Here is a 17,699-nt window from a genome sequence, read left to right as displayed (position 1 = left end):
GAACGTTACTGTTAAAATCTTAATCCAAACGTGTTCGTTATTTTTTTAATTCCGGGGGTATTTCGTCGGAGAAATGAGCAAAATGCATTTCTGGCCTTTCGTGTGAGTTTCAGCACCACGGAGCTGTCCGGCTGTTTGAAGCTATATCGTACTTAGGATTTACTGTCATGGCGACCGTGGGATAGTATTTTATCGAGTAAACAGCGCCACTCTTTGCATATTTTGGAACTATGTGTTCAACATCCGGTAGTTTAGAGAGCAAGCGTGTTTAAACCTATGGAGGTGAGTTCAAGATAATTGACTGTAGCCGAAAGGAAGTCTGTTTTTTGATTTCTTTGTTTTGTTTTTTGCTCTGAACCTACCTTTAGACACCTCATGGCCTCAAATATTGTATGACGGAAAATGGCAAGATAAATTATAATAAACATTGCAACATGCAGCAGAAAATTAAACTTCCTTCATACCTGCAGAGTGGAAGCTGCTGAGTCACTAGTCTCTGACATTCCTGTGCTCCTTGGTATACTGGACACGATGTATCTGGAGCCCTTTGGCACAGGCTGTCTGACCACCAGCTTTCCTTTCCTGGTCTCTGCTAGAAACAGACTGTACCAGTAGGCATCGTTGGAGACCAGAGTGGAGTCTGCAATGGTGGAGTTCCTCTCACTGATCACACTGTTCCTGCAGGGAGGAGCTGCCTTGCTGGGCTTGGGTTTCTGACACTTGAGCACGATGGTGACCAATATGGTGATCAGCAGGAGAAATGACACCGAGCCCAGACCGATGACCAAATACAGGTTTAGGTCTGAGAAGATGTCATATTCTAGAGGCACCTCAGTCATGTCAGAGTAGGCCTTAACAGCAGTCTCCACTGTGGACAGCTTGATGGTGACTGTAGCAGAGAGAGCAGGATCCCCGTTGTCCTTGGCAACAACAACCAGTCGCTGGTGACGTGGATCTCTGTAACTGAACATCCTCATAGTCCGGATCTCTCCGTTGTATTGGTCCAGACTGAACAAGGTGGCGTCAGTCACCTGTAGAAACTGGTAGGTAATCCGAGAGTTGTGCACTGAGTCGGTGTCTAAGGCTATCACTTTGGCAACCAGAGAGCCTTTATCAGTGGATCTGGGGATCTTTTCCTCCACCACTGAGCCGTGCGCGCGCCACGGAGAGACAATGACCGGAGCGTTGTCGTTCTGGTCCACAATAATGATGTGGACGGTCACGTTGTTGCTGAGTGGAGGAGAGCCAGAGTCTCTGGCCTCGATGTGGAAAAGAAACTCCCTCTCGATCTCATAGTCAAAAGTTTTTAATGCGTAAAGATTACCATTCTCTGGATTGATGGAGAACAGCATGGACATGGAGGTGTTGGCTATCTCCTTCTCTAGGATGAAATAAACTAGATACTGGTTTTCATGGAGGTCAGGGTCAAACGCAGTGAGTGAACTGAGCAAGGCCCCAGGTGCGTTATTCTCCATTACACGTATAGTATAAAATGACTGAGGGAACTGTGGAACATTGTCATTCACATCCAGCAGCTCTAAAGTCATAGTTTCATTGTCAGATAAAGGAGGAGAACCTCTGTCTGTTACAGTGAAAGTGATTTCATATTCTGGGACCTTCTCACGGTCTAAAGGCTCTGAGACCACTAACTCATAATAGTTATCAGAGGATTCCCTCAGTTTGAAAGGCATATTATCTGGAATATGAAGATCAACCACTCCGTTGTCACCTGAGTCCTTATCACTGACACTAACTACTGCTATCACTGTGTCTACTGCAGTATCTTCTTTGATCGGACTCTGAAATGATTTGATCGAAATTTCTGGATGATTGTCATTCATATCTGCGACAGAAATTTTTAATTTACACTGCCCTGATAAACTAGTAGCTCCTTTATCCGTTGCTATGATTTCCATTTCATAATTACGAATATCTTCATAATTTAACAGTCCCTTCACTGTTATTTCACCAGTGGAAGGATTCAGGTTAAATATAGCCTGTGCTTTTTCTGATGTGTAGAGACTATATGTGTATTCGATCTGTGCGTTTGTCCCCTCGTCTAAATCTGTAGCATTCAGCTGAATGACAAGGGATCCAACTGGAGAGTTTTCCATTATATTAACGTCATAATGATTTTTATCGAACGCTGGGGCGTTGTCATTAGTGTCCAGCACACGAACAAAGATGCTGGCTGTGCCGGTGCGAGTGGGAACTCCACCATCCACAGCAGTGAGTATTAAATTGTGAACGGCTTGCTTTTCCCGATCTAAACCCTTTTTTAATATTAAATCAGCAAATTTGGATCCGTCTCTCCCGGTTTGAATTTCTATGTCAAAGTGTTCACTTTCGCTCAGAAGGTATGTTTTAACTGAATTTGATCCCAGGTCTGGGTCAACGGCGTTATTAACAGAGAATCTCTCACCAGATGAGGTTGATTCCATAATGTCCAAGTTTATGGTGTCCCGTCGAAAATGAGGAGCGTTGTCATTTATATCCATGATTTCAATTTCGATATAGAATATCCTCTGAGGATTCTCCACTATAGCCTCCATTTTTAGGTAGCATGTTGGTGTTTTTATCGCACAGAGATACTCTCTGTCAATTCTCTCAACAATGTAAAGCTCCCCTGTTTCTTTGTTCACATCCAGATATCTTTTGCTGGATATAATGTCTAACCGCATCTTCCTCCCGCTCAGAGTCTTCACGTCCAAACCTAAATCGGAAGCTAAATTGGCGACAACCGACCCTTCCTCTAATTCTTCGGGAACAGAGTAATGAGTTACGGCAATAACCGTGTTCACAAATGTACCGATAAACAAAAGTGCGGACACATACCTCGTCCGAGAATTTCCAGTGTTACGCATTTTCATTGTTGCACCGCTAATTAAATATCCCTTTTCCAGTGAGATAATACAGATGGTGCAGAAAAAGTCAAAGGTAAATATACGTTGAAGGCGTTTATCATAGCAAATGTTTCTTTAAAGCAAATGACCGCGAAATATATCCACCAAACACTGTTTAGCACCAGGAGCTGTCCACCCAGTTTTTGTCGCTGTCCGGTGTGTCTCCGTATGAGACACTGTCATGGCGCCTGTACAGTCACAGATTAGGATGTTTGGCTGGAGAACAGCGACACTAAGATGCAATAAAATACGCATGTCCATTAACTTAGGTTTACATTGAAGCTAAAAATAAACGATTTTGTACTTTACATCGACTTATGTAACAGGACTTTGTTAAACTGTGAGTTAGGATCATCATTATATTTGCAGTGTTATCTGCTTATGGTTATTATGAATACCAGAGCATGATTCGTGTTTCGTCTATTTTATCATTTTCAAAATATCTGGATCAAGGAAGACACGTTAAAATAACGGTTAATTTGATGGATTCTCATGAAATGAAAACAGAAGTGATGCATTTAGTTGAATTTTAATTTATTTACCTGCAGAGTGGAAGCTGCTGAGTCGCTAGTCTCTGACATTCCTGTGCTCCTTGGTATACTGGACACGATGTATCTGGAGCCCTTTGGCACAGGCTGTCTGACCACCAGCTTTCCTTTCCTGGTCTCTGCTAGAAACAGACTGTACCAGTAGGCATCGTTGGAGACCAGAGTGGAGTCTGCAATGGTGGAGTTCCTCTCACTGATCACACTGTTCCTGCAGGGAGGAGCTGCTTTGCTGGGCTTGGGTTTCTGACACTTGAGCACGATGGTGACCAATATGGTGATCAGCAGGAGAAATGACACCGAGCCCAGACCGATGACCAAATACAGGTTTAGGTCTGAGAAGATGTCATATTCTAGAGGCACCTCAGTCATGTCAGAGTAGGCCTTAACAGCAGTCTCCACTGTGGACAGCTTGATGGTGACTGTAGCAGAGAGGGCAGGATCCCCGTTGTCCTTGGCAATAACAACCAGTCTCTGGTGTCGTGGATCTCTGTAACTGAACATCCTCATAGTCCTAATCTCTCCGTTGTATTGGTCCAGACTGAACAGGGTGGCGTCAGTCACCTGTAGAAACTGGTAGGTAATCCGAGAGTTGTGCACCGAGTCGGTGTCCAAGGCTATTACCTTGGCAACCAGAGAGCCTTTATCGGTGGATCTGGGGATTTTTTCCTCCACCACCGAGCCGTGCGCACGCCACGGAGAGACAATGACTGGAGCGTTGTCGTTCTGGTCCACAATAATGATGTGGACGGTCACGTTGTTGCTGAGTGGAGGAGAGCCAGAGTCTCTGGCCTCTATGTGGAAAAGAAACTCCTTCTCGATCTCATAGTCAAAAGTTTTTAATGCGTAAAGGTTACCATTCTCTGGATTGATGGAGAACAGCATGGACATAGAGGTGTTGGCTATCTCCTTCTCTAGGATGAAATAAACTAGATACTGGTTTTCATGGAGGTCAGGGTCAAACGCAGTGAGTGAACTGAGCAAGGCCCCGGGTGCGTTATTCTCCACTACACGTATAGTATAAAATGACTGAGGGAACTGTGGAACATTGTCATTAACATCCAGTAGCTCTAAAGTCATAGTTTCATTGTCAGATAAAGGAGGAGAACCTCTGTCTGTAACAGTGAAAGTGATTTCATATTCTGGGATCTTCTCACGGTCTAAAGGCTCTGAGACCACTAACTCATAATAGTTATCAGAGGATTCCCTCAGTTTGAAAGGCATATTATCTGGAATATGAAGATCAACCACTCCGTTGTCCCCTGAGTCCTTATCATTAACACTAACTACTGCTATCACTGTGTCTAATTCTATGTTTTCACTGACTGGACTCTGAAATGATTTAACTGATATTTCTGGGTGGTTGTCATTCATGTCTTCAACTACAATTTTTAATGTACATTGTCCTGATAAACTATTGGCTCCTTTGTCGGTTGCTATAACTTCCATATCATAAATCTTGAAATCTTCATAATTTAGCATTCCTTTTACAGTAATCTCACCAGTGGAAGGATTCAGATTAAATGTTTCTTGCGTTTTCTCTGACGTATATAAACTGTATGAATATGTTATATCAGAATTTGAGCCCTCATCTAAGTCTGTTGCATTTAGATGAATTACAAGGCTTCCAATTGGAGAGTTTTCCATGATTTTAACACTATAGATCGGTTTTTCAAATGTCGGTGCGTTGTCATTTGTGTCCAAAATATGCACAATGATACTGGCAGTGCCAGAACGAGCAGGTGTGCCTCCATCTACAGCTGTGAGTATTAATTTATGGAGAGCCTGCTGCTCACGATCTAAAGTCTTTGTTAAGATCAAATCAGCAAACTTTGACCCTTCTCTCCCAGTCTGAACTTCAATATTAAAATGTTCACTTTCACTCAAATGGTACGTTTTAACAGAATTACTTCCAACATCGGGATCAACAGCATTGCTGAGAGAGAATCTCTCTCCTTTCGGCGTTGCTTCAGATATATCTAAATGTATTGCGTCTCTTCGAAATTGTGGGGCGTTGTCGTTCATATCCAAAATTTCGATTTCTATATTAAAAATTCGTAGAGGATTTTCTAGTATTACCTCCAGTCTAAGATAGCAAGACGCCGATGACTTTGTAGGGCATATATATTCCCTGTCAATCTTGTCAACAACATACAGCTCGCCAGTCTCTTTGTTCACATCCAAATATTTTTTGTTTCCAATGATGTCAAGACGCATCTTCCTCTGATTCAGTGTTTTAACATCCAAGCTGAGATCGGTTGCAAGATTGGCTACAACCGATCCTTCTTTCATTTCCTCCGGTATGGAATAATGAGTCACTGAAGTCGATATGTGGTGAACGAAAGAAAAAAGAAGAATAACGAGTAGGACGTACCTTTTGCAAGACTGCATTGTTACAAAGGTCTTCATTGTTGTGTGTGTTTGTTAATCGCAGCTCAGTGTATACAACGTGCGTTTCCAGTGATGTTGAATTTTGCTGTAACGGCCTCGATCCCAAGCATATTCCTATAATTTTAATCCCTGAAATATTTTGGTGCAGAAAAACGGCGACCGCGTTTTCGGAGTGGAGTGTCAGCACCACGGAGCTGTTCGTTTGTTTCACGATCTGCCCTGATGACAACGATTCACTGTCATGGCGTCTGTGGGCTGGCATATTACTGATAAAACAGCGCCACCCTTTATGTTTCACAAGACTCGTTTAACTGCGTTTAACATGATGCACCTTAAAAATTCGTTTTCTTAGTTAAAACGTGAGTACTCACTGCAAGTATTGCTGAAAAGAATAATTTTGTTTAGCCTATAAATTACCTTTATTAACCTAGCTGACAAACCTTTGTACTTTCGGACTTAAATGCAAAACATAATGTCACTTGAATTTATAAATGCTATTAAATTTATAAATGCTGTGTATAGGGAAAAAAATGTAGATTAGACGCCTACCTGCAGAGTGGAAGCTGCTGATTCACTAGTCTCTGACATTCCTGTGCTCCTTGGTATACTGGACACGATATATCTGGAGCCCTTTGGCACAGGCTGTCTGACCACCAGCTTTCCTTTCCTGGTCTCTGCTAGAAACAGACTGTACCAGTAGGCATCGTTGGAGACCAGAGTGGAGTCTGCGATGGTGGAGTTCCTCTCACTGATCACACTGTTCCTGCAGGGAGGAGCTGCTTTGCTGGGCTTGGGTTTCTGACACTTGAGCACGATGGTGACCAATATGGTGATCAGCAGGAGAAATGACACCGAGCCCAGACCGATGACCAAATACAGGTTTAGGTCTGAGAAGATGTCATATTCTAGAGGCACCTCAGTCATGTCAGAGTAGGCCTTAACAGCAGTCTCCACTGTGGACAGCTTGATGGTGACTGTAGCAGAGAGAGCAGGATCCCCGTTGTCCTTGGCAATAACAATCAGACGCTGGTGACGCGGATCTCTGTAACTGAACATCCTCATTGTCCGGATCTCTCCGTTGTATTGGTCCAGACTGAACAAGGTGGCGTCAGTCACCTGTAGAAACTGGTAGGTAATCCGAGAGTTGTGCACCGAGTCGGTGTCTAAGGCTATCACCTTGGCAACCAGAGAGCCTTTATCGGTGGATCTGGGGATCTTTTCCTCCACCATTGAGCCGTGCGCGCGCCACGGAGAAACAATGACTGGAGCGTTGTCGTTCTGGTCCACAATAATGATGTGGACGGTCACGTTGCTGCTGAGTGGTGGAGAACCAGAGTCTCTGGCCTCGATGTGAAAAAGAAACTCCTTTTCGATCTCATAGTCAAAAGTTTTTAATGCGTAAAGATTACCATTCTCTGGATTGATGGAGAACAGCATGGACATGGAGGTGTTGGCTATCTCCTTCTCTAGGATGAAATAAACTAGATACTGGTTTTCATGGAGGTCAGGGTCAAACGCAGTGAGTGAACTGAGCAAGGCCCCAGGTGCGTTATTCTCCATTACACGTATAGTATAAAATGACTGAGGGAACTGTGGAACATTGTCATTCACATCCAGCAGCTCTAAAGTCATAGTTTCATTGTCAGATAAAGGAGGAGAACCTCTGTCTGTAACAGTGAAAGTGATTTCATATTCTGGGATCTTCTCACGGTCTAAAGGCTCTGAGACCACTAACTCATAATAGTTATCAGAGGATTCCCTCAGTTTGAAAGGCATATTATCTGGAATATGAAGATCAACCACTCCGTTGTCACCTGAGTCCTTATCATTAACACTAACTACTGCTATCACTGTGTCTAATTCTATGTTTTCACTGACTGGACTCTGAAATGATTTAACAGATATTTCTGGGTGGTTGTCATTCATGTCTTCAACTACAATTTTTAATGTACATTGTCCTGATAAACTATTGGCTCCTTTGTCGGTTGCTATAACTTCCATATCATAAATCTTGAAATCTTCATAATTTAGCATTCCTTTTACAGTAATCTCACCAGTGGAAGGATTCAGATTAAATGTTTCTTGCGTTTTCTCTGACGTATATAAACTGTATGAATATGTTATATCAGAATTTGAGCCCTCATCTAAGTCTGTTGCATTTAGATGAATTACAAGGCTTCCAATTGGAGAGTTTTCCATGATTTTAACACTATAGATCGGTTTTTCAAATGTCGGTGCGTTGTCATTTGTGTCCAAAATATGCACAATGATACTGGCAGTGCCAGAACGAGCAGGTGTGCCTCCATCTACAGCTGTGAGTATTAATTTATGGAGAGCCTGCTGCTCCCGATCTAAACTCTTTGTTAAGATCAAATCAGCAAACTTTGACCCTTCTCTCCCAGTCTGAACTTCAATATTAAAATGTTCACTTTCACTCAAATGGTACGTTTTAACAGAATTACTTCCAACATCGGGATCAACAGCATTGCTGAGAGAGAATCTCTCTCCTTTCGGCGTTGCTTCGGATATATCCAAATGAATGGCGTCTCTTCGAAATTGTGGGGCGTTGTCGTTCATATCCAAAATTTCGATTTCTATATTAAAGATTCGTAGAGGGTTTTCTAGTATTACCTCCAATCTAAGATAGCAAGACGCCGATGACTTTGTATTACATATATATTCCCTGTCAATCTTGTCAACAACATACAGCTCGCCAGTCTCTTTGTTCACATCCAAATATTTCTTGTTTCCAATGATGTCAAGACGCATCTTCCTCTGATCTAGTGTTTTAACATCCAAGCTGAGATCAGTTGCAAGATTGGCTACAACCGATCCTTCTTTCATTTCCTCCGGTATGGAATAATGAGTCACTGAAGTCAATATGTGGTGAACGAAAGAAAAAAGAAGAATAACGAGTAGAACGTACCTTTTGCAAGACTGCATTGTTTCAAAGGTCCCCATTGTTATGTATGTGTTTACCGCAGTTCAGTCTATACAACGTACGTTTCCAGTGAAGTTGAATTTTGCTATAACGGCCTGGATCCCAAGCATATTCCTATCATTTTAATCCCTGGAATATTTTGGTGCAGAAAAACGGCGACCGCGTTTTCGGAGTGGAGTTTCAGCACGACGGAGCTGTCCGTCTGTTTCACGATCTGCCCTGATGACAACGATTCACTGTCATGGCGTCTGTGGGCTGGCATATTACTGATAAAACAGCGCCACCCTTTATGTTTCACAAGACTTGTTTAACTGCGTTTAACATGATGCACCTTAAAAATCCGTTTTCTTAGTTAAAATGTGAGTACTCACTGCAAGTATTGCTGAAAAGAATAATTTTATTTAGCCTATAAATTACCTTTATTAACCTAGCTGACAAATCTTTGTACTTTTGGACTTAAATGCAAAATATAATGTCACTTGAATTTATAAATGCTATTAAATTGATAAATGCTGTGTATGGAAAAAAAATATGTAGATTAGACGCCTACCTGCAGAGTGGAAGCTGCTGAGTCACTAGTCTCTGACATTCCTGTGCTCCTTGGTATACTAGACACGATGTATCTGGAGCCCTTTGGCACAGGCTGTCTGACCACCAGCTTTCCTTTCCTGGTCTCTGCCAGAAACAGACTGTACCAGTAGGCATCGTTGGAGACCAGAGTGGAGTCTGCGATGGTGGAGTTCCTCTCACTGATCACACTGTTCCTGCAGGGAGGAGCTGCTTTGCTGGGCTTGGGTTTCTGACACTTGAGCACGATGGTGACCAATATGGTGATCAGCAGGAGAAATGACACCGAGCCCAGACCGATGACCAAATACAGGTTTAGGTCTGAGAAGATGTCATATTCTAGAGGCACCTCGGTCATGTCAGAGTAGGCCTTAACAGCAGTCTCCACAGTGGACAGCTTGATGGTGACTGTAGCAGAGAGAGCAGGATCCCCGTTGTCCTTGGCAATAACAACTAGTCTCTGGTGACGTGGATCTCTGTAACTGAACATCCTCATAGTCCTAATCTCTCCGTTGTATTGGTCCAGACTGAACAAGGTGGCGTCAGTCACCTGTAGAAACTGGTAGGTAATCCGAGAGTTGTGCACCGAGTCGGTGTCCAAGGCTATCACTTTGGCAACCAGGGATCCTTTATCGGTGGATCTGGGGATTTTTTCCTCCACTACGGAGCCGTGCGCACGCCACGGAGAGACAATGACTGGAGCGTTGTCGTTTTGGTCCACAATAATGATGTGGACGGTCACGTTGCTGCTGAATGGAGGAGAGCCAGAGTCTCTGGCCTCTATGTGGAAAAGAAACTCCTTCTCGATCTCATAGTCAAATGTTTTTAGTGCGTAAAGATTACCGTTCTCTGGATTGATGGAGAACAGCATGGACATGGAGGTGTTGGCTATCTCCTTCTCTAGGATGAAATAAACTAGATACTGGTTTTCATGGAGGTCAGGGTCAAACGCAGTGAGTGAACTGAGCAGGGCCCCAGGTGCGTTATTCTCCATTACACGTATAGTATAAAATGACTGAGGGAACTGTGGAACATTGTCATTAACATCCAGCAGCTCTAAAGTCATAGTTTCATTGTCAAATAAAGGAGGAGAACCTCTGTCTGTAACGGTGAAAGTGATTTCATACTCTGGGATCTTCTCACGGTCTAAAGGCTCTGAGACCACTAACTCATAATAGTTATCAGAGGATTCCCTCAGTTTGAAAGGCATATTATCTGGAATATGAAGATCAACCACTCCGTTGTCCCCTGAGTCCTTATCATTAACACTAACTACTGCTATCACTGTGTCTAATTCTATGTTTTCACTGACTGGACTCTGAAATGATTTAACTGATATTTCTGGGTGGTTGTCATTCATGTCTTCAACCACAATTTTTAATGTACATTGTCCTGATAAACTATTGACTCCTTTGTCGGTTGCTATAACTTCCATATCATAAATCCTGAAGTCTTCATAATTTAGCATTCCTTTTACAGTAATCTCACCAGTGGAAGGATTCAGATTAAATGTTTCTTGCGTTTTCTCTGACGTATATAAACTGTATGAATATGTTATATCAGAATTTGACCCCTCATCTAAGTCTGTTGCACTAAGATGAATAACAAGACTTCCAATTGGAGAATTTTCCATGATTTTAACACTATAGATCGGTTTTTCAAATGTGGGCGCGTTGTCATTTGTGTCTAAAACCTGAACTATAACACTGGCAGTGCCAGAACGAGCAGGTATGCCTCCATCGACAGCTGTGAGTATTAAATTATGAACAGCCTGCTGCTCACGATCTAAAGTCTTTTTCAAGATCAAATCGGCAAACTTCGAATCCTCTCTCCCGGTCTGCACTTCAATATTAAAATGTTCGCTGTCACTTAGATGGTATGTTTTTACCGAATTGCTTCCAACATCGGGATCAACAGCATTGCTGAGGGAAAATCTCTCCCCTTTTGGTGTTGCTTCAGATATATCTAAATATATGGCGTCTCTTCGAAATTGTGGGGCGTTGTCGTTCATGTCCAAAATTTCCACTTCTATATTAAAGATTCGTAGTGGATTTTCTAATATTACCTCCATTCTAAGATAGCAAGACTCAGATGACTTTGCAGCGCAAATATATTCCCTGTCAATCTTCTCAACAACATACAACTCACCAGTCTCTTTGTTCACATCCAGATATTTTTTGTTTCCAATGATGTCAAGACGCATCTTCCTCTGATTCAGTGTTTTAACATCCAAGCTGAGATCGGTTGCAAGGTTGGCTACAACCGATCCTTCTTTCATTTCCTCCGGTATGGAATAATGAGTCACTGAAGTCGATATGTGGTGAGCGAAAAATAAGATAAGAATAACGAGTAGAACGTACCTTTTGCAAGACTGCATTGTTACAAAGGTCTCCATTGTTGTGTGTGTTTGTTAATCGCAGCTCAGTCTATACAACGTGTGTTTCCAGTGATGTTGAATTTTGCTGTAACGGCCTGGATCCCAAGCATATTCCTATCATTTTAATCCCTGAAATATTTTGGTGCAGAAAAACGGCGACCGCGTTTTCAGAGTGGAGTTTCAGCACGACGGAGCTGTCCGTTTGTTTCACGATCTGCCCTGATGACAACGATTCACTGTCATGGCGTCTGTGGGCTGGCATATTAACGATAAAACAGCGCCACCGTTTATGTTTCACGAGACTTGTTTAACTGCGTTTACTATGATGCACCATAAGAGATTGTTTTCTTAGTATCTCTGTCAGATAAAATTGAGTAACCACTGCAGATATTGCTGAAATGAATAATTGCATCTAGCCTATAGATGTTCTTTATGAGCCTGGCTGATGAAGCTGTGTATTCCTATAATTCAATACAAAACATGTCACTGAAATCGATAAATACTAAATATAAAAGGAAATATCTAGATTGAACTCCTACCTGTAGAGTAGAAGCTGCTGAGTCGCTAGTCTCTGACATTCCTGTGCTCCTTGGTATACTGGACACGATATATCTGGAGCCCTTTGGCACAGGCTGTCTGACCACCAGCTTTCCTTTCCTGGTCTCTGCTAGAAACAGACTGTACCAGTAGGCATCGTTGGAGACCAGAGTGGAGTCTGCAATGGTGGAGTTCCTCTCACTGATCACACTGTTCCTGCAGGGAGGAGCTGCCTTACTGGGCTTGGGTTTCTGACACTTGAGCACGATGGTGACCAATATGGTGATCAGCAGGAGAAATGACACCGAGCCCAGACCGATGACCAAATACAGGTTTAGGTCTGAGAAGATGTCATATTCTAGGGGCACCTCAGTCATGTCAGAGTAGGCCTTAACAGCAGTCTCCACAGTGGACAGCTTGATGGTGACTGTAGCAGAGAGAGCAGGATCCCCGTTGTCCTTGGCAATAACAACCAGTCTCTGGTGTCGCGGATCTCTGTAACTGAACATCCTCATAGTCCGGATCTCTCCGTTGTATTGGTCCAGACTGAACAAGGTGGCGTCAGTCACCTGTAGAAACTGGTAGGTAATCCGAGAGTTGTGCACCGAGTCGGTGTCCAAGGCTATCACTTTGGCAACCAGGGATCCTTTATCGGTGGATCTGGGGATTTTTTCCTCCACTACGGAGCCGTGCGCGCGCCACGGAGAAACAATGACTGGAGCGTTGTCGTTTTGGTCCACAATAATGATATGGACGGTCACGTTGCTGCTGAGTGGTGGAGAACCAGAGTCTCTGGCCTCTATGTGGAAAAGAAACTCCTTTTCGATCTCATAGTCAAAAGTCTTTAATGCGTAAAGATTACCGTTCTCTGGATTGATGGAGAACAGCATGGACATGGAGGTGTTGGCTATCTCCTTCTCTAGGATGAAATAAACTAGATACTGGTTTTCATGGAGGTCAGGGTCAAACGCAGTGAGTGAACTGAGCAGGGCCCCAGGTGCGTTATTCTCCATTACACGTATAGTATAAAATGACTGAGGGAACTGTGGAACATTGTCATTAACATCCAGCAGCTCTAAAGTCATAGTTTCATTGTCAGATAAAGGAGGAGAACCTCTGTCTGTAACAGTGAAAGTGATTTCGTATTCTGGGACCTTCTCACGGTCTAAAGGCTCTGAGACCACTAACTCATAATAGTTATCAGAGGATTCCCTCAGTTTGAAAGGCATATTATCTGGAATATGAAGATCAACCACTCCGTTGTCACCTGAGTCCTTATCATTAACACTAACTACTGCTATCACTGTGTCTAATTCTATGTTTTCACTGACTGGACTCTGAAATGATTTAACAGATATTTCTGGGTGGTTGTCATTCATGTCTTCAACTACAATTTTTAATGTACATTGTCCTGATAAACTATTGGCTCCTTTGTCTGTTGCTATAACTTCCATATCATAAATCTTGAAATCTTCATAATTTAGCATTCCTTTTACAGTAATCTCACCAGTGGAAGGATTCAGATTAAATGTTTCTTGCGTTTTCTCTGACGTATATAAACTGTATGAATATGTTATATCAGAATTTGAGCCCTCATCTAAGTCTGTTGCATTTAGATGAATAACAAGGCTTCCAATTGGAGAATTTTCCATTATTTTTATATTGTAACTTACTTTCTCAAATGTAGGAGCGTTGTCATTTGTGTCCAAAACATGAACAATAACACTGGCAGTGCCAGAACGAGCAGGTGTGCCTCCATCTACAGCTGTTAGTATTAAATTATGAACAGCCTGCTGCTCCCGATCTAAACTCTTTGTTAAGATTAATTCGGCAAACTTCGACTCCTCTCTCCCAGTCTGAACTTCAATATTAAAATGTTCACTTTCACTCAGATGGTACGTTTTAACAGAATTACTTCCAACATCAGGATCAACAGCATTGCTGAGAGAGAATCTCTCTCCTTTCGGCGTTGCTTCGGATATATCTAAATGTATGGCGTCTCTTCGAAATTGTGGGGCGTTGTCGTTCATATCCAAAATTTCCACTTCTATATTAAAGATTCGTAGTGGATTTTCTAGTATTACCTCCATTCTAAGATAACAATATGACTTTGCAGAACAAATATATTCCCTGTCTATCTTCTCAACAACATACAGCTCGCCAGTCTCTTTGTTCACATCCAGATATTTCTTGTTTGCAATGATGTCAAGACGCATCTTCCTCTGATTCAGTGTTTTAACATCCAAGCTGAGATCGGTTGCAAGGTTGGCTACAACCGATCCTTCTTTCATTTCCTCCGGTATGGAATAATGAGTCACTGAAGTCGATATGTGGTGAGCGAAAAATAAGATAAGAATAACGAGTAGAACGTACCTTTTGCAAGACTGCATTGTTACAAAGGTCTCCATTGTTGTGTGTGTTTGTTAATCGCAGTTCAGTCTATACAACGTGCGTTTCCAGTGAAGTTGAATTTTGCTGTAACGGCCTGGATCCCAAGCATATTCCTATCATTTTAATCCCTGGAATATTTTGGTGCAGAAAAACGGCGACCGCGTTTTCGGAGTGGAGTTTCAGCACGACGGAGCTGTCCGTTTGTTTCACGATCTGCCCTGATGACAACGATTCACTGTCATGGCGTCTGTGGGCTGGCATATTAATGATAAAACAGCGCCACCCTTTATGTTTCACAAGACTTGTTTAACTGCGTTTAATATGACACGCCTTCGTTTACTTAGTTAAAATGTGAGATAAAACTTAGTACACACTGCAGGTATTGCTGAAAAGAACAATTGCATCTAGCCTATAGATGTTCTTTATGAGCCTGGCTGATGAAGCTGTGTATTCTCATAATTTAATACAAAACATTATGTCACTGAAATTGATAAATGCTAAATATAAAAGGAAATCTGTAGATTAGACGCCTACCTGCAGAGTAGAAGCTGCTGAGTCGCTAGTCTCTGACATTCCTGTGCTCCTTGGTATACTGGACACGATATATCTGGAGCCCTTTGGCACAGGCTGTCTGACCACCAGCTTTCCTTTCCTGGTCTCTGCTAGAAACAGACTGTACCAGTAGGCATCGTTGGAGACCAGAGTGGAGTCTGCAATGGTGGAGTTCCTCTCACTGATCACACTGTTCCTGCAGGGAGGAGCTGCTTTGCTGGGCTTGGGTTTCTGACACTTGAGCACGATGGTGACCAATATGGTGATCAGCAGGAGAAATGACACCGAGCCCAGACCGATGACCAAATACAGGTTTAGGTCTGAGAAGATGTCATATTCTAGAGGCACCTCAGTCATGTCAGAGTAGGCCTTAACAGCAGTCTCCACTGTGGACAGCTTGATGGTGACTGTAGCAGAGAGAGCAGGATCCCCGTTGTCCTTGGCAATAACAACCAGTCTCTGGTGTCGCGGATCTCTGTAACTGAACATCCTCATAGTCCGGATCTCTCCATTGTATTGGTCCAGACTGAACAAGGTGGCGTCAGTCACCTGTAGAAACTGGTAGGTAATCCGAGAGTTGTGCACCGAGTCGGTGTCCAAGGCTATCACTTTGGCAACCAGAGAGCCTTTATCAGTGGATCTGGGGATCTTTTCCTCCACCACTGAGCCGTGCGCACGCCACGGAGAGACAATGATTGGAGCGTTGTCGTTCTGGTCCACAATAATGATGTGGACGGTCACGTTGCTGCTGAGTGGAGGAGAGCCAGAGTCTCTGGCCTCGATATGGAAAAGAAACTCCTTCTCAATCTCATAGTCAAAAGTTTTTAGTGCGTAAAGATTACCGTTCTCTGGATTGATGGAGAACAGCATGGACATGGAGGTGTTGGCTATCTCCTTCTCTAGGATGAAATAAACTAGATACTGGTTTTCATGGAGGTCAGGGTCAAACGCAGTGAGTGAACTGAGCAGGGCCCCAGGTGCGTTATTCTCCATTACACGTATAGTATAAAATGACTGAGGGAACTGTGGAACATTGTCATTAACATCCAGCAGCTCTAAAGTCATAGTTTCATTGTCAGATAAAGGAGGAGAACCTCTGTCTGTAACAGTGAAAGTGATGTCGTATTCTGGGACCTTCTCACGGTCTAAAGGCTCTGAGACCACTAACTCATAATAGTTATCAGAGGATTCCCTCAGTTTGAAAGGCATATTATCTGGAATATGAAGATCAACCACTCCGTTGTCCCCTGAGTCCTTATCATTAACACTAACTACTGCTATCACTGTGTCTAATTCTATGTTTTCACTGACTGGACTCTGAAATGATTTAACAGATATTTCTGGGTGGTTGTCATTCATGTCTTCAACTACAATTTTTAATGTACATTGTCCTGATAAACTATTGGCTCCTTTGTCGGTTGCTATAACTTCCATATCATAAATCTTGAAATCTTCATAATTTAGCATTCCTTTTACAGTAATCTCACCAGTGGAGGGATTCAGATTAAATGTTTCTTGCGTTTTCTCTGACGTATATAAACTGTATGAATATGTTATATCAGAATTTGAGCCCTCATCTAAGTCTGTTGCATTTAGATGAATAACAAGGCTTCCAATTGGAGAATTTTCCATTATTTTTATATTGTAACTTACTTTCTCAAATGTAGGAGCGTTGTCATTTGTGTCCAAAACATGAACAATAATGCTGACAGTGCCAGAACGAGCAGGTGTGCCTCCATCTACAGCCGTGAGGATTAAATCATGAACAGACTGCTGCTCCCGATCTAAACTCTTTGTTAAGATTAACTCGGCAAACTTCGAACCATCTCTCCCAGTCTGAACTTCAATATTAAAATGTTCGCTTTCACTCAGATGGTACGTTTTGACAGAATTACTCCCAACATCAGGATCAACAGCATTGCTGAGAGAGAATCTCTCTCCTTTTGGCGTTGATTCAGATATATCTAAATGTATGGCGTCTCTTCGAAATTGTGGGGCGTTGTCGTTCATGTCCAAAATTTCCACTTCTATATTAAAGATTCGTAGTGGATTTTCTAGTATTGCCTCCAGTTTCAGATAGCAAGACGTGGACGACTTTGTAGGGCAAAGGTACTCCCTATCAATCTTCTCAACAATGTACAGCTCACCAGTCTCTTTGTTCACATCCAGATATTTCTTGTTTGCGATGATGTCAAGACGCATCTTCCTCTGATTCAATGTTTTAACATCCAAGCTGAGATCGGTAGCAAGATTTGCCACAATTGATCCTTCTTTCATTTCCTCCGGTATGGAATAATGAGTAACGGAACTCGATATGTGAGGAACGAAATTAAAAACAACAATGAGCAGCACGTACCTTTTGCAAGTCTGCATTGTTACGAAGGACCCCATTGCTTTGTGAATTTTCACTGTTCGATGTACCTTAGCCGATATATTGCATGTTTCCGCCGATGTGGATAGTTGCTCTCAAGACCTCGATCAAAACATACTCGTGT

General features: G+C 42.6%; 6 protein-coding genes across 6 annotated transcripts; all 6 read right to left on the bottom strand.

The window, feature by feature from the left end:
• Positions 1-432: 432 nt before the first annotated feature.
• Positions 433-3,342, bottom strand: LOC137189397 (protocadherin alpha-C2-like). The gene has a single exon (XM_067599195.1). It carries the CDS (start codon positions 2,868-2,870, stop codon positions 459-461), a length of 2,412 nt encoding a protein of 803 aa, XP_067455296.1. The 5' UTR covers positions 2,871-3,342; the 3' UTR covers positions 433-458.
• Positions 3,343-3,374: 32 nt separating this feature from the next.
• Positions 3,375-6,203, bottom strand: LOC137189396 (protocadherin alpha-C2-like). Its single transcript, XM_067599194.1, has one exon. It carries the CDS (start codon positions 5,855-5,857, stop codon positions 3,422-3,424), a length of 2,436 nt encoding a protein of 811 aa, XP_067455295.1. The 5' UTR covers positions 5,858-6,203; the 3' UTR covers positions 3,375-3,421.
• A 173-nt stretch (positions 6,204-6,376) lies between these two features.
• LOC137188902 (protocadherin alpha-C2-like) lies at positions 6,377-8,816 on the bottom strand. Its single transcript, XM_067598488.1, has one exon. The coding sequence runs from the start codon at positions 8,798-8,800 to the stop codon at positions 6,377-6,379; it is 2,424 nt and encodes an 807-aa protein (XP_067454589.1). The 5' UTR covers positions 8,801-8,816.
• A 495-nt stretch (positions 8,817-9,311) lies between these two features.
• Positions 9,312-12,093, bottom strand: LOC137189393 (protocadherin alpha-C2-like). Its single transcript, XM_067599191.1, has one exon. It carries the CDS (start codon positions 11,740-11,742, stop codon positions 9,319-9,321), a length of 2,424 nt encoding a protein of 807 aa, XP_067455292.1. The 5' UTR covers positions 11,743-12,093; the 3' UTR covers positions 9,312-9,318.
• LOC137188901 (protocadherin alpha-C2-like) lies at positions 12,073-14,686 on the bottom strand. The gene is made up of 2 exons (XM_067598486.1): positions 12,264-14,686; positions 12,073-12,081 (listed from the first exon to the last, which is right to left on the bottom strand). The coding sequence occupies exons 1-2, from the start codon at positions 14,667-14,669 to the stop codon at positions 12,073-12,075; spliced, it is 2,415 nt and encodes an 804-aa protein (XP_067454587.1). The 5' UTR covers positions 14,670-14,686.
• Positions 14,687-15,169: 483 nt separating this feature from the next.
• On the bottom strand, positions 15,170-17,629 carry LOC137189392 (protocadherin alpha-C2-like). Its single transcript, XM_067599190.1, has one exon. The coding sequence runs from the start codon at positions 17,593-17,595 to the stop codon at positions 15,175-15,177; it is 2,421 nt and encodes an 806-aa protein (XP_067455291.1). The 5' UTR covers positions 17,596-17,629; the 3' UTR covers positions 15,170-15,174.
• Positions 17,630-17,699: the final 70 nt, after the last annotated feature.

Source organism: Thunnus thynnus, chromosome 9, assembly GCF_963924715.1.
Source record: "Thunnus thynnus chromosome 9, fThuThy2.1, whole genome shotgun sequence".
In the NCBI taxonomy this organism is placed as follows: domain Eukaryota; kingdom Metazoa; phylum Chordata; class Actinopteri; order Scombriformes; family Scombridae; genus Thunnus; species Thunnus thynnus.
This window is presented reverse-complemented; position numbering and strand designations above follow the sequence as displayed.